Genomic DNA, 12,874 nt, shown 5'->3' on the forward strand with positions numbered 1-12,874 from the left:
TGCTGACACCTGAGCACTCTCGTGTGCTAGGTGGGGGCTAGCATCTAAATTGAACGATGGTACAGAAGTGCTATGAAAGCTTGGTGTCCATGTTAGACTGTAGCCCTGCTATCCCGCAGTGTTTCCAGGGGTTCACAATTAAGCCACTTTGTTGAACCAGTGACAATTCCGAGCCCACTATGGCCCACAGGTACCCGGGTTCAGGGGGAAATGTGGTTAAGATGGATTTTCAGAATCAACCCTGTGGCCAGATTCTGAGAGGCCACCCTATTCTGGTGAACAGGAAAAGGTACTAATGTCTAGCTAAGCTCTATCAAGGTAGTGTGAATGAGCACTAAGACTTAGGGCCTCATTACGAGTCTGGCAGTAACCGTGCCAGAAATTCCGGCAGGTTACCGCCGGACTCGTATTACCATTCCGCCTCCGTGATTGCCGGAATCACCGGGGCATTACAACCCCGGTGACCCAGTAATTCCGGAGGCGGAATTCTGTTAATCCCCATTCCCATGGAGTGCCACAGGACTCCATGGGAATGGGGAGGTGGAAACACTAGCACCATACTGTAATAGTGCCGGTGTTTACATGTCCACCTGCAGGCGGGTGGTGTTAAACCCCCCAGGTCAGACCCGGCGGGAATGACACCTCCCGCCTGCAGGACTCTTAATCAGCCGGTTCGGAAAGAATGGTGGTGGCAGATTTACCACCCCTGTTCTTTCTGGACCGGCTGACTTGTAATGAGGCCCTTAGACTTCGGAGAGTGTTGGGGTAGTGAAAGATGCAGTTTTTTATTAGGCCTTGAAACAAACTCTTTGCATTGAAAATAAAAAGTAAGTAAAATTAGAAAATTCACACTAAGCACATATATACATTCACCATGGGGCCCTCTTGCTAAATAAAACCAACACTTTACTTTTAGACACTTAGATTCAAGTAAGTACACTTGCAAACTGTAGGCAGTAAAGTAGGCAGTAAAGTGGGTGAAGAAAAACAGGTAAGTATTACAGAAGCTGTAGGAAACGGGTAAGTATTGTAGAAAACAGTTAAAACTCGAATACACTTGCCTTATATTATAAGGCCCTAGAACTTAAAAAGTTCTTCCATGGGGTCTTGAGGCCGTAGGAATCACAGGTCTACCCAAAGTTATCCCTATGAAGGGAGCTATGCGTCATTTAGAAGTAGCAAAACAAGTGTTGGCAAAGCCAACATATAGGTGTAAGTGTTCCAGTAAGATAAGAACATAGCCAACAAGTTCCCAATCCCACTTCCTTAGGGGAAGCACATGGGGGATCATTCATGAAAACTCCAATGATGATGACCAGGAAAGGAAGAGGCAGTGTTAGGACTTTGCACCTTTTAACCCTGATGATAGGAGGGAGGATAGAAACAGGTATGCACACTCACCCCCTTTACTCTGATTACTACCCTGAGGTTTCTGAATATGCTGGGCCCACTTACGTCGAGTCTTCATTCTGTTATAGGGTGTTAGGGAGTCTCTGATGCAAAGTTCACTTTTGTCTTTGCATTGGGTCCAGCTAGTCAAGCCGTTCCCCGCTCTGGCAAGACGATTACTGTGACTAGGCAGCTGGATGACCCTAGCACAACAAGCAGAAGGCCACCACGTTACTGATGACCTCAGGGGAGACCGCGGGATATTAGGGTGAGCTGCAGCGATAAACACCGGGAACAAGGGGTGGAAGGTGGCCCTCATGACAGAGACAGAGCTGGTTCTGCAAGGGAATTCCTCATGCTGAAGTGCTGTAAATCGATGGGGAGGCCATTTGTCTCAAAACTGAGAGGCTGTGGAGTCCCAGGTCTGAAGTCGGGGAAGACGACCGATGGTAGCTGGTCAGTCCACAGAGTGGTCCCGGGACACTTCCACTGCCGGGATGGCTTCCAAGGGCAGGATCTTTGAGCAGAAGTCAGGACTATTTGTCCCGACCTGTCCAGGGGTCAGAATCACGTGACAGACCACTCATGGTGGTTAAAACTCAATTGGTTTTTTTTCGGTCCCAAAACCCTGTGCTATCCCTACGACTCTTATAAAGGAAAAGAGTTAAGAGTGCACATCAGGATGTCATTCGAAATATAATCTGTCCACTACTTAGAAACCTTAACTAAGCCTGATCCTTAGCCCTACTGCTTTAAAGGAAAATAATCTAATCAAAACACAACGGGCCTCATTACGACCCTGGCGGAAAGGGGTTTACGCCGGCGTAATGCATGGCGTACCTTTCCGCCCGACTACGAGTTCCCGTAGCGCCATGGTGATTTTTACGCCTGCTTTTTGCAGGCGGAAAAATCCATGGCGCTACGGGACTCGTTGTTAATTACGCCACCGTAATTTACGGTGGCGTAATTAACGCCTTCCCCACTCCCATTATAACCTATGGGGCAAAAATGGGAATGGGGAAGGGTAAATGGGGATTGGGGACTTACCGCCCCGCCAAGGTCGGAATGGGGCGGTAAGTCCGCCAACCCCCATGGCGGAGTTGGCAGCTTTGCGCCATGGACCATGGTGCAAATTGCACCATGGTCCTCCGCCAGGGTCGTAATGAGGGCCAACATCTCTTAAGGGGCGTTTGTCCAAATAGCCAGGCCTCATCCAGCTTGGTTTGGAAGCCATTTGGCTCCTAACCCTCCCTGCAGTCTCGGATTGCACACCACATCTTGGGGTTGATCTGATGACAGCTCACTTTGGGCACGACAGATTCCCTACCTGCTCTGGGATCTCAGGTTTCACCCTCTACCCCTCCCTCCACCTTGTGGACGTATCTGATCTCTCAGCCCCACTTGGTCCATTCAGACTCTCTGGAATCCCTGGATTCATCACAGTCTCCAGGAGATCAGAACAAAGGAGCAGGGCTTCACTGGGGCTATGCTGGAGCCAGAGCCATTTGGCTGCCAAGAATATCAGCGGGTCTCCAGCAAGATGCTTCTCTTTGAAGGGGTCTTGGCTCCAAAGATGATCTCAAGAATGGCTGCAAGAGTTCTCCTTTTATCCTAGATTCAAGCTGGAGTCGCACCAGAGCCCACCAATGGTAAGGATCTCTGCTAGTCATATTGGCGGGTGATGTTTAGTCATGGACAGCCTTCAGGCCGCCACATTTGCCCAGCAACAAACTCTGACCAAGATGTGGACCAGACAGTCCCATTCATCACATCTAACCACAAAACATACTGCTGCTTTGCCTGGGAAAGGGCTGTCCTAATGTGGCACCACCATTTTAGAATATATGGTACTGTAAATGGCATTATGAGGTCAAATGCAAACATGCCCGTGATAAAAATAAAAATCATGGTAGATAAAATATCTGCTGCCACGAACACGTCATGGACTCATCATTCAAGTAACAGAAATGCTGAGTTAAAAAGAGCAAGAGATACAAACTATCCCAGCTGCACTTCACTGTAAGGCTATGTGTGCAGGTTAAAAACACCAAGGAATTTCATAATGGTGGACAGAGTCGCCTGCACTGATAGACATAGGGACATATTAGTTCCCACAATAAAGATGAGCTAAACAAGGTAAGTAAAGCAAAAAGGCTTTTCTAACCTTTAAAAGTCAAGTCAGGTTACAAATAACAGCAAGAAATTGGGGGTTCCATAGGTGTTGATGGACGGAAAGCAGCAAAATGAAAATCTTTCTTAAGAGCAGCCTATAGGGTGGTGGGAGAACTCTATAAAAGCCACAAGCCCTAGATTCGGTGTGAGTGGTAGGAATTGGCGAGAGAGGGAGGCATGAAGCCAGTGGGGAAGATAAGGTTGTGGCTGAAAGGAGACAAGGTAGATAAGGTTGTGGTGGAAAGACTGGTGACAGAAGGCTGGCTGGGGAGGAGCAAGGAAGAGGAGAGATTATCAAGAGGATGGTTGGAGGGAACAAAATGGAAGAGGCTGGACATTGTGAGCAGCAGGGGGTTGGTGGAAGTTGTAATGAGGAGGTTGGTGGCAGTTGTTATGAGGACACGGGCAGAAGTTGTGAGAAAAGAATGGCAAGGAAGGTGGTGGAAAGAACATTGGAGGACTGGTTGGCAGGAGTTGTTAGGAGTGGTTGGCAGAAGATAGGAGAAAGCTGGAAGGAGTTGTGAAGAAATAGGGAGGACGGAGTTGCAAGGTGGAGGCTGGGTGGTCTTTCCAGGAGAGGGAGAAGAGAAGCACAGTGGTGGAGGTGGTTGAAAGCTGGGGGAAAGGAGTTGGAATGATTGGATATGTAACCAAGGAGGCATTGAAGGAGGAAAAGAAGATTGGGCAGAAGGAAACAGGTGAAGAAAGTGAGGATTACTTGGGAATGTTGCAAATCTTCAAAGAAGAAGAAAAGGTGGGGGAACAAAGATAAGACCCTGACACAGGATGCAAGAGAACACGAATCAGTAGTACAAGCCACGTTACTCAATATCTGGAAAAATCTCTGGGTTTTGCCAGTCCTTACTGATCTTCAATTTCAGTCTCTAGCGAAATTTAGCTTACAGGTGCTAGTGGGTCTGGAGGTTCCTTCGACGGAACCCCTACAACATTGATGATGAGAAGCAGATGACTGGAACAGAAAGAACTTGGAGCATTGAAAGAAGTGTCAAGACAATTAAAACCCAAGGGTTGTGAGTTACTGTGGACTTGTTGCTTGCTCAGGGAAGGGAGCAAGGTCGGGATTTACTGATTAATACCTTGTGACACTGTCCTCTTTTTGGCCCTGAGGGCATGTCAGTGTGTGGTAGGGTCTCAGGAGACCTGACCTCAACACCTGCTCCATGATGTGGGGCCAGGAGTGGTAGGGGGAGGACACCTCAAACCTGGAACAGGGGGCAAGTTATGAAGCATGAAGATTATGACCCTTGTAAGCACCCAGAATCAGCCCATGCGTAAGATAAGTACAGTCATAGCCCTCTGTTATGTGGACCCACCAGATTAGAGGTTATGAACTATTGGCCCTTTAAATATATCCTTGCCTGAAGGAAAAGCAACAACTGTGGCCCAAGGTTATGCAAACCTGCATGATGGGACGAATAACAGAGGAAGTGTGGAATTTACCAACTTGAATTTTCACCAGAACACTCCACGAGCAGGAACCCTATTTCTCGCCAGCCCTGCCAAGACAGAATTTTTCATCTGTTACCCTACAAAACTGATTGCAAACTGTGTGGCTTTTTACCAAATGTCAAAGAAAGTGTGTTGTAAAGTGCACCATTTTAAACATTTTTTTAAAACAATTTCACAGGGGAGATCCCCTCAAATCCTCTCTGGTTGGTTGAGTTTCCCTCGCTATGCTCGGTCACTCACACATGTCAGTGGGAAAAACGTACGGCCCTCCAGTAAACAAAAATTCACAAGCCGCTGCTGACTCTGCCGTCAATTCCATTAAGACTTAGCTCAACACCACACCTGCTACAACTGGTGATATAATCACAGGAACATGTGTAAAAGGGAGTAATCAAGGAGGTTCCAAGTAACAGAAGGCAAATGGGATTTTCTCCTGATACTTTTTGGCAAAGAAAAATTACACGGAACAGATATGGCCCTACCTGAACCTGAGGGCCATCAACAAGCAAAATTTCAGAATGCTAGTTCTATACAAGAGTTACTTGGCACTAATCAAAGGTAAGCAGTTATTTTAAGTGGACCTTTAAGATGCCTATTTTGACATCCCAGTTGCCAAAAAGCATTGCACATTTGTGAGATTTCTTTTGGGAGCCAGCATTTTCAACGCAAAGTACTTCGTACGAGCTCAGAACTGCTCGGAGGGTATTGTCAAAGTGCATGTCCTTGGTGTCAGCCCAACTGAGAAGGAGCCACGAGATATTGGTGTATTCATATCTCAGGGACTGGCAAATCAAGGTAATTTTGCTAGAACAAGCAAGCCACAAATTCACAACATTAATAGCTGTGCTGGAAAATCTGGATCTCCTGATAATTATGAGAAAATCTGCTGCTACTCCAATCCAGAGAATACCCTTTCTCGGATCTACTCTGAGCACCATAGAGGGAAAAGTGTATTCTTCAGAAGTGAGATTACAGATTATCAAGGCATAGTTTTATCATCAGTTGAAAGGAACAAGCCCGAGAGAAAGACAGTTAGCATCTCCCGTAGGAGTGATTGCCTTCTGCATCTTCAAGTGCAAGACTATATATGATGCCACACGATGAATGCTTAGAGAACCAGTGGTCCCAGAAGACTGGGAACTGGGCGGAGCTTCTCAGACTTAATGAAACAGCAATGGTCTCACTCAAATGGTGTTGTCAAGACGAGAAACTTGTATGGGGCGCAACTTTTTAACCCTTACAAATCAAACAGTCCATTGTTACAGATGCCTCAACAGAGGGATGGGGCGCATGTTTGGGTCATCTGACTGTTCAAGGTATATGTTCACTGAAAGAAAAGAGTTAACATAATAATATGTTCGCACTTAGAGCAGTTAGTTTGGCATTAAGGGCATTTCTGCCTTCCATCAACACCAAGTTAAATTCTCATACAAATGGGACAACATGACCACTATGCTTTACCTGGGCAAACAGTGAAGCATGAGGTTGAGGACCTTCTCAAATGAAGCTCAAAACATCTGGCAATGGAAATGTCTTACGGCAAGGAATCTCTCAATAGGGGCAATATACCTGCTGGGAATGGACAATACACAAGCAGTCCCCCTAAGCAAATCCTTTAGTGAAGGACACAAGTGGGTCCTAAACTTAGAGATGGTATGCAAAATATTCACCAGATGAGGGTTTCCTTCGCTCAACCTCTACCTCAAAAGTAATCTTAAAGTTCAAACAATCAAGAACTATGATCCGCATTGAGGTGGCATAGGCGTATCAGTGGTGGTTCTCGGGCCTAGTCTACCAATCCACCCAACCACGCTGGACATTGATGTGCACACAGGATATCCTATCAAGGCTAGACCACAGAGTCTTCAATCATCAGAGCCATCCTATACTAAACCTGACAGCAGAGCTCCTGAGGACATGCAATTTGTCCATTTGTGTCTCCCAGAGGACTGCATAAATGTAGTCACGGAGGGCAGAAGACCATCAACCAATTCCTCTTATGTTTTCATATGGAAGATATTTTTCCTCTGGTGCCAGGAGAAAGAACCCGACCCTGTATCCTTTCAAGAAAGGACACTACTGCCTTATCTTTTGTACTTGGGTAAGTCGGTATGGCAGTTTTCCGTCGTGAAAAAGTACACCTGGCTGCCATTATGGCTTGCAGAAAAGGGACAAAGAGGGCCTCAAGGAATCAATTTTCCCCCATTGTTGTGAATATGGAGTTCTTGGAGGGCTAGAAAAAGTTGGACCCACAGACCCTGCCTAGCATGAAAGCAGAATAGGGGGTTTTCAAATTTAATGGCTCCCCCCTTTGAGCCGATGCATAAATCAGACCTCCAACATTTAACTTGGAAAGTAGCCTTTCTAGTAACTGGCCTAATTAGTGAGATCCAAGCCCTGTATGTAGAAAAACCATATACTGTGTTTCATAAACAGAAGGTAGTGCTTAGGAAACATCCTTCATTCCTCCCGAAGGTGCTCAGATTTCCATATCGACCAAACCATTTCCTTACCTATATTCTTTCCAAATCCTTCCTCTCCAGCAGTAAGATCTCATCCTACCCTTGGAATGAAAAGCCTTTCACTGTTATTTAGACCATATGAAGCATTTGAGAGCAATCAGCCAGCTCTTTGTGAACTATGGCATGATTCACAAACGTCACCAACCTTTTAAGTGATACATAGCAAGATGGATAGTATCCTGTACCCTGTTGTGTTACCAAAACACTAACAGAAATTGGCAGGTAGACCAAAAGCCCACTTGGCGAGACTTAAAGCAGGTACTCCTTCACCTTTAAATAATGTCCCCATCACTGAGAACTGTAAAGGCAGCGAATAGGTGACTCATATATACTTTTCGCCAGATATTACTGTCTAGACACAGTTGGTAAGGGTGACACTGATGTGGACCATGCATCTTTAAAGATATTTTTGGCTTAACATTTGGACCACATTCTTATGAAGTTGCTTCTCTCGATTACATGTGTCACCTTTGTCTGGTGTCTCCTACCCTCTTTTGGGGGATGAGCTGGTATTCTATTCAGTGTTTACGAATATCAGTGAAGATCCCATGATGGAGAAGGGAAAATTACTAATTTGTAATCTAAATTCTCCATCATGGGTATCTTCATCAGTGTCGTAAACAACCAGCCTTCCTACCCTGAGACATCAGAGGGAGGTATCCAGATCAACAGATCAAGAGAACTCGGTGATATCCTTAAACTCATACATCACACAAAAAATAACTGACTGTAACTGCCACATGATGCGTGTGCCTACCTAATGAACGTTTCTTCATGGTTTTAGTTTCTATGGGTTGCCTGTGCCTGGATGATCCAAGAACTGGAAGAAACAAAGTACCCGTTAGGGCTCATTTCATAATTCTAGCTATTTTATTACACAAAGAGAGGGTTCTCTCTATGATGAAAATGTGTTCTGAAGGCTCGTCCTAGGCAGACATGTTTAACGTTACAAATTCAATGAAGATATCCACGATGGAGAAATTGGATTACATTTGTATTTGTTCAATTTATACAGCGCTTTACTCCAAAGCGCTTTACATTATAACAACTGGATACATAGAATAATTGGAAGCTTAAATGCAAAACATGAGATAAACCATCAAAAACAATATATAGAACAATTTACCTAGGACAGTAAAAGAGAAACAGAACAGAGGAAGAGTAAGAGAGAAGTGATGAGGTTAACAGGACGGGGAAGGAAAAAGATGAGATTTCAAGGAGGAGCGGAAGGAGGAGTCTGGGGAAATGGAGCGGATAGAGAGAGGGAGAGTGTTCCAGTGTAGGAGGGCAAGGAGCTGAAAAAAACGGAAACCGGAAGGGGCACAAGGAGGTGGGGGAACAGTGAGAAGGAAGAGATCAGCAGATCGGGCGGGGCGGGATGGAGAGTAGAATGAAAGGAGAGAGGAAAGGTAGGGAGGGGCGATATCATGAAGAGATTTAAAGACGAGACGTCAAGGAAGTTAAATTTAAGTTGAGAATGGAAAGGAAGCCAGCCAAGAAGAGAGAGCGAAGAAGAAATGGAGTCGTGAGGAGAGAGAAGGCAGAGGGTACGGATGGCAGAGTGATAGAGGGATTTGAGGGAAGCAAGACGAGAGGCAGGGAGGCCAACGAGGAGAGTGGAGCAATAGAAAAGACGAGAGAAGAAGAGGGAAGAGATTAAGAGATGTAAGAGATGTTCCCTGATTGGCTCTTGGAATGAAGACTCTGCCTTGTCAGAGACCTGTGTACAATAATAATTTAAATACAAGCTTGAAGTTATCAAAACCCATTTGTGGCTTGTCTAGTTGTGTTTTCCTATGTATTTGTGGCAACCCTAATAAAACTTAGTCTAACTGTATCTGCTGTTGATCCTGTTTGGTTCTATGACACAGAAAACTTAAGAAAGAAAATCAAATGGTATACACTGATCTTGATTTTTCTCTACAGATCTGTTTTTGTTTGTTCTAATTTTAAGCTAAGTTGCCTTGAAAGCACTCAATTCAATTTAAGTTTTACGTAATTCTGATATTTTGTGCAATTTCTGTATGCTGCTCCTAGTGCATTGCCAAACGTCTGTTGGCTTCTATCTGCTAGCCAAATGTGCTGCCAGTGTACAGATAAACCTCAACAGATGTGGCTAGGTGCATTGAGCTTTTCAGTAAAGGAACGCATCACAGATCCAGAAATCGAGAGCCATTCACCTGATTAAATATAACATGTCTTCATAGATCGTTAGAGCATATCTCCTTCACATATCTTTCTTGTTTGTTTTCCAGGCCGGACCTCCTTGTTGATGGAGAGAAAGATGTAATTGCTGACAGTTCTGAACATTTAGGTATGATCTATATCTTAGTTTTAAACGCAACCAATGTTCACCACAGCAAATAACGGTCAGATTTCTAAATCTCTTGTCCTTTCATCTTTAGCTGATACTAAAACATGTCTTTTCATTTTAATTCAAATTTCACTGTCTTTCGGATTTTTAGATGAAAGCAGCTCTCACAATACCTCATTAGAAGAAAATGCAAATAAACCAGGAATAGGCTTTCAAGGTAAGAGCAGACAGTTTAGCCAAGCCTAATGCATCAGTGATATATAAACTTACTTTGGTCGAATTACGTTTAAAACTGGGAACTCCTCTGCCATACGCAACTGTTTTTGGTCTGGCATCCCCCTCCATTGAGGACTCTAGGTCTGTGGGTTATTTACACTGTTTAATTATAAAGAAATGTGGAAATGTATCTCTCAGAAAACTCTGGATCAGAGTCGCTAAACACCTGTGTATGTACATTTTCCGTATGTGTTTCCATATGTACATCTTGATTTGCACGTTCACAAATGCAAAAATTCCTTGTTGGTGTGGAACTGGTTCTGCCTGTCTGTGTGGTTTGCCCAATGTCTGCATTTTCCTCATTCACATAGATATACAAAGCCATTGCACACCTGTTCCTCATCAACTTTCATCAACTGACGATTGGGTTAAGAAAATTGCATGACTGTCTATTTCAGCCTAATATGATTCTGAACCCACTAAAGACAAGCCTCTCCTCCCAACTTTTATCTCTGGTATCAGTACGATGCCTTCTCTCTCCAGAGCCCAATGCCCCTGCTTCCCATTGTTCAGGGTAGCAAATGAATTCTCAGGTGAACCCATGCTCCTGCATATTCATTTGGCTTGTGGCTTTATACCAACGTATACCAAATCTGCCCTCCACAAAATGCACAAGCCCCTCAGAAAGTTCCATGAATTTGAAATGTTTTCAAAGTATATGCCGAAGCACCAGCATGGTAATAAACATTGAAGACAGACACAAGTGATCACAGTTCATGGCTGTTTATTGAACTTCAAATGGGTAGGTTGGTGAATGGTAGGCTTGTGAGGTTCTGTTTCCGTCCACTCCCACACTGGAGAGGTTTGGGAGCAACAGTCAGGTTGCCAACAATCCTGGGGTACAAATTCTCTATGGGGATTTTGGAGTTTTTGTGATAGAGTATCAAATGCAGGGAAGTCTCTTCCCACAATGATTTCTTCGGGGAGTCCAGAAATAATGGCAGATGGCACCAGCTGTGATTCTCCCCTGATATTAATGTACAGGGTTGAAATAGATTTCATTATCTCTGTGTACACATGTGACTCTAACTAGACTTGCATTTTCTAAGTTTGCTGTTGTCCCCAAATGAGGCCTTATGGCGGTCTGTTTGCTGCCTGAATCAATTAGCGCCTTTACGGGCCTCTCATTTACTAGGGCTTTTTTATATGTAAAGTCAGTGGAAGACTGACATAGACATATTTTTCTATGTTTTCTTGAGTTTTCTCACCCTCCCACTCAACGATGTGACCGGCTTCCTCTGCACACCCTCAGTGTGCTCTAACATCCTGATGCTGCGTTTGCTTCTCCCCCTACATCACCTGCACAAGAGCTAGGGTCGTTTTTTGCTGCAATGGATGACAGCTGTTTAAAAGGAAAGAAAAAAAATGCAAAATATATATTTTTTTACATTTATTTTATATTAAAGGCCCTCTCAGATCGCCCCGACCTCGGCGCTGCCTTTTGGCGATCCTTGCTGCCTGCTGGCACGGCAGGCAAATTAGCCATAAGTTTGTGATATATTGAAATTGCCATTTGCCTGGGGGGTCCTCGTGGCAATTCCAAGATGGCCACTGTTTTGCTGTGCACCTAGAAGGAGGCTTGGAGACTTCCTTTTCCACCCTGGCCTTCCACCTGCATTCCGATTTGCCTGGGAGCTTGACAAATTGGCATATGGGGGACCGGCAGGCTTTAGCCGGCCCCCTCTCCACAGGTCCACATCTTAAGGTCCTGTCTGTTGCCTGACCGGGTCTCCTACCACCCCCCTCTGCTCCCCCCCCCCAAAAGCCAAGGAGACCTACACACGCTCCGGACACACTTCAAATCATGGAGAATCTAACATTTCTGTGAAGGTCCGTTCCCTCAACTAACTACATTGCTCCACTTCCCTCTCATCCGGAACTTCCTATCTATCACTCCATCTCATCTGGACTCCCACTACTTTAGCTGTGCTCTGTTGCTACATCTGTTTCACCTTGCGCCGTGCCCTGTTGCTACATCTGTTTCCCCTTGCCCTGCTTAAAAATCGAATTTAGCTGTGCCCTGTTGCTACATGTGTTTCACCTTGCCCTGACTAAAAATCGAATTTAGCTGTGCCCCGTTTCCACATGTGTTTCTCCTTGCCCTGCCTAAAAATCGAATTTAGCTGTGCCCTGTTGCTACATGTGTTTCACCTTGCCCTTGCTCTGCCTAAAAATCGTAATTAGCTATGCCATCTGTAGCCACTACTGCCTGCCCTCTGTTTCACCTCCTGTCCTCCCACCCTACGCCACCGTCTCTGCTAGCCCTCTCTTCTCCTATCTTTCTTCTATCCCCCTTGTATTGTTGGTGTACTGTCTCCCTTCTGTTCTCACCCCCCCACCTTACTTTCCCATTTCCTTACCCTAAACTGCCTAAACTACTCAGAGCGCAGAAATGCCCAGTAGTCTACCTTTCCCACATTCCTCTCACCCACCCACCCCCTTCAGTGTTTTTATGTTACACCACTATATAATTGCATGGTCTACATCATCTTGCCTTGTATAGCAGCCTGTCTGTTCTACTCTGCCCCCCGCACCTCTTACCACCTTTACCCTATTTCTGTAAGGCACATGGAAAAATTAAGGACTGTTGTCAGACATGAAAGAGTTATCTTCACTGTTATATGTATTACTGGTACTTATACCTGCACTTACCCTGCGCTGTGCAGGACTGTATCATTCAGAAATTCAAGAGCTCTAAATGACTGTTGTTTTTTCCCCACTGTCCCCCCGC

The 12,874-nt window shown here is 45.0% G+C and overlaps 1 protein-coding gene across 6 annotated transcripts in view; it reads left to right on the plus strand.

The window, feature by feature from the left end:
* GTF2IRD1 (GTF2I repeat domain containing 1) overlaps positions 1–12,874 on the plus strand; it is a 1,038,761-nt gene that overhangs the window by 631,506 nt on the left and 394,381 nt on the right. For all 6 annotated transcript variants that reach the window (XR_011274579.1, XM_069614744.1, XM_069614746.1 and 3 more), the window contains 2 exons: positions 9,809–9,867; positions 10,019–10,084. Coding sequence is in view for 5 of the 6 variants with exons in the window: in XM_069614744.1 (XP_069470845.1) it covers positions 9,809–9,867; positions 10,019–10,084 (125 nt within the window). In the remaining variant the exon portion in view is untranslated. The remainder of the gene's footprint in view (positions 1–9,808; positions 9,868–10,018; positions 10,085–12,874) is intronic.

Source organism: Ambystoma mexicanum, chromosome 9, assembly GCF_040938575.1.
Source record: "Ambystoma mexicanum isolate Mex_15411 chromosome 9, UKY_AmexF1_1, whole genome shotgun sequence".
Taxonomy (NCBI): domain Eukaryota; kingdom Metazoa; phylum Chordata; class Amphibia; order Caudata; family Ambystomatidae; genus Ambystoma; species Ambystoma mexicanum.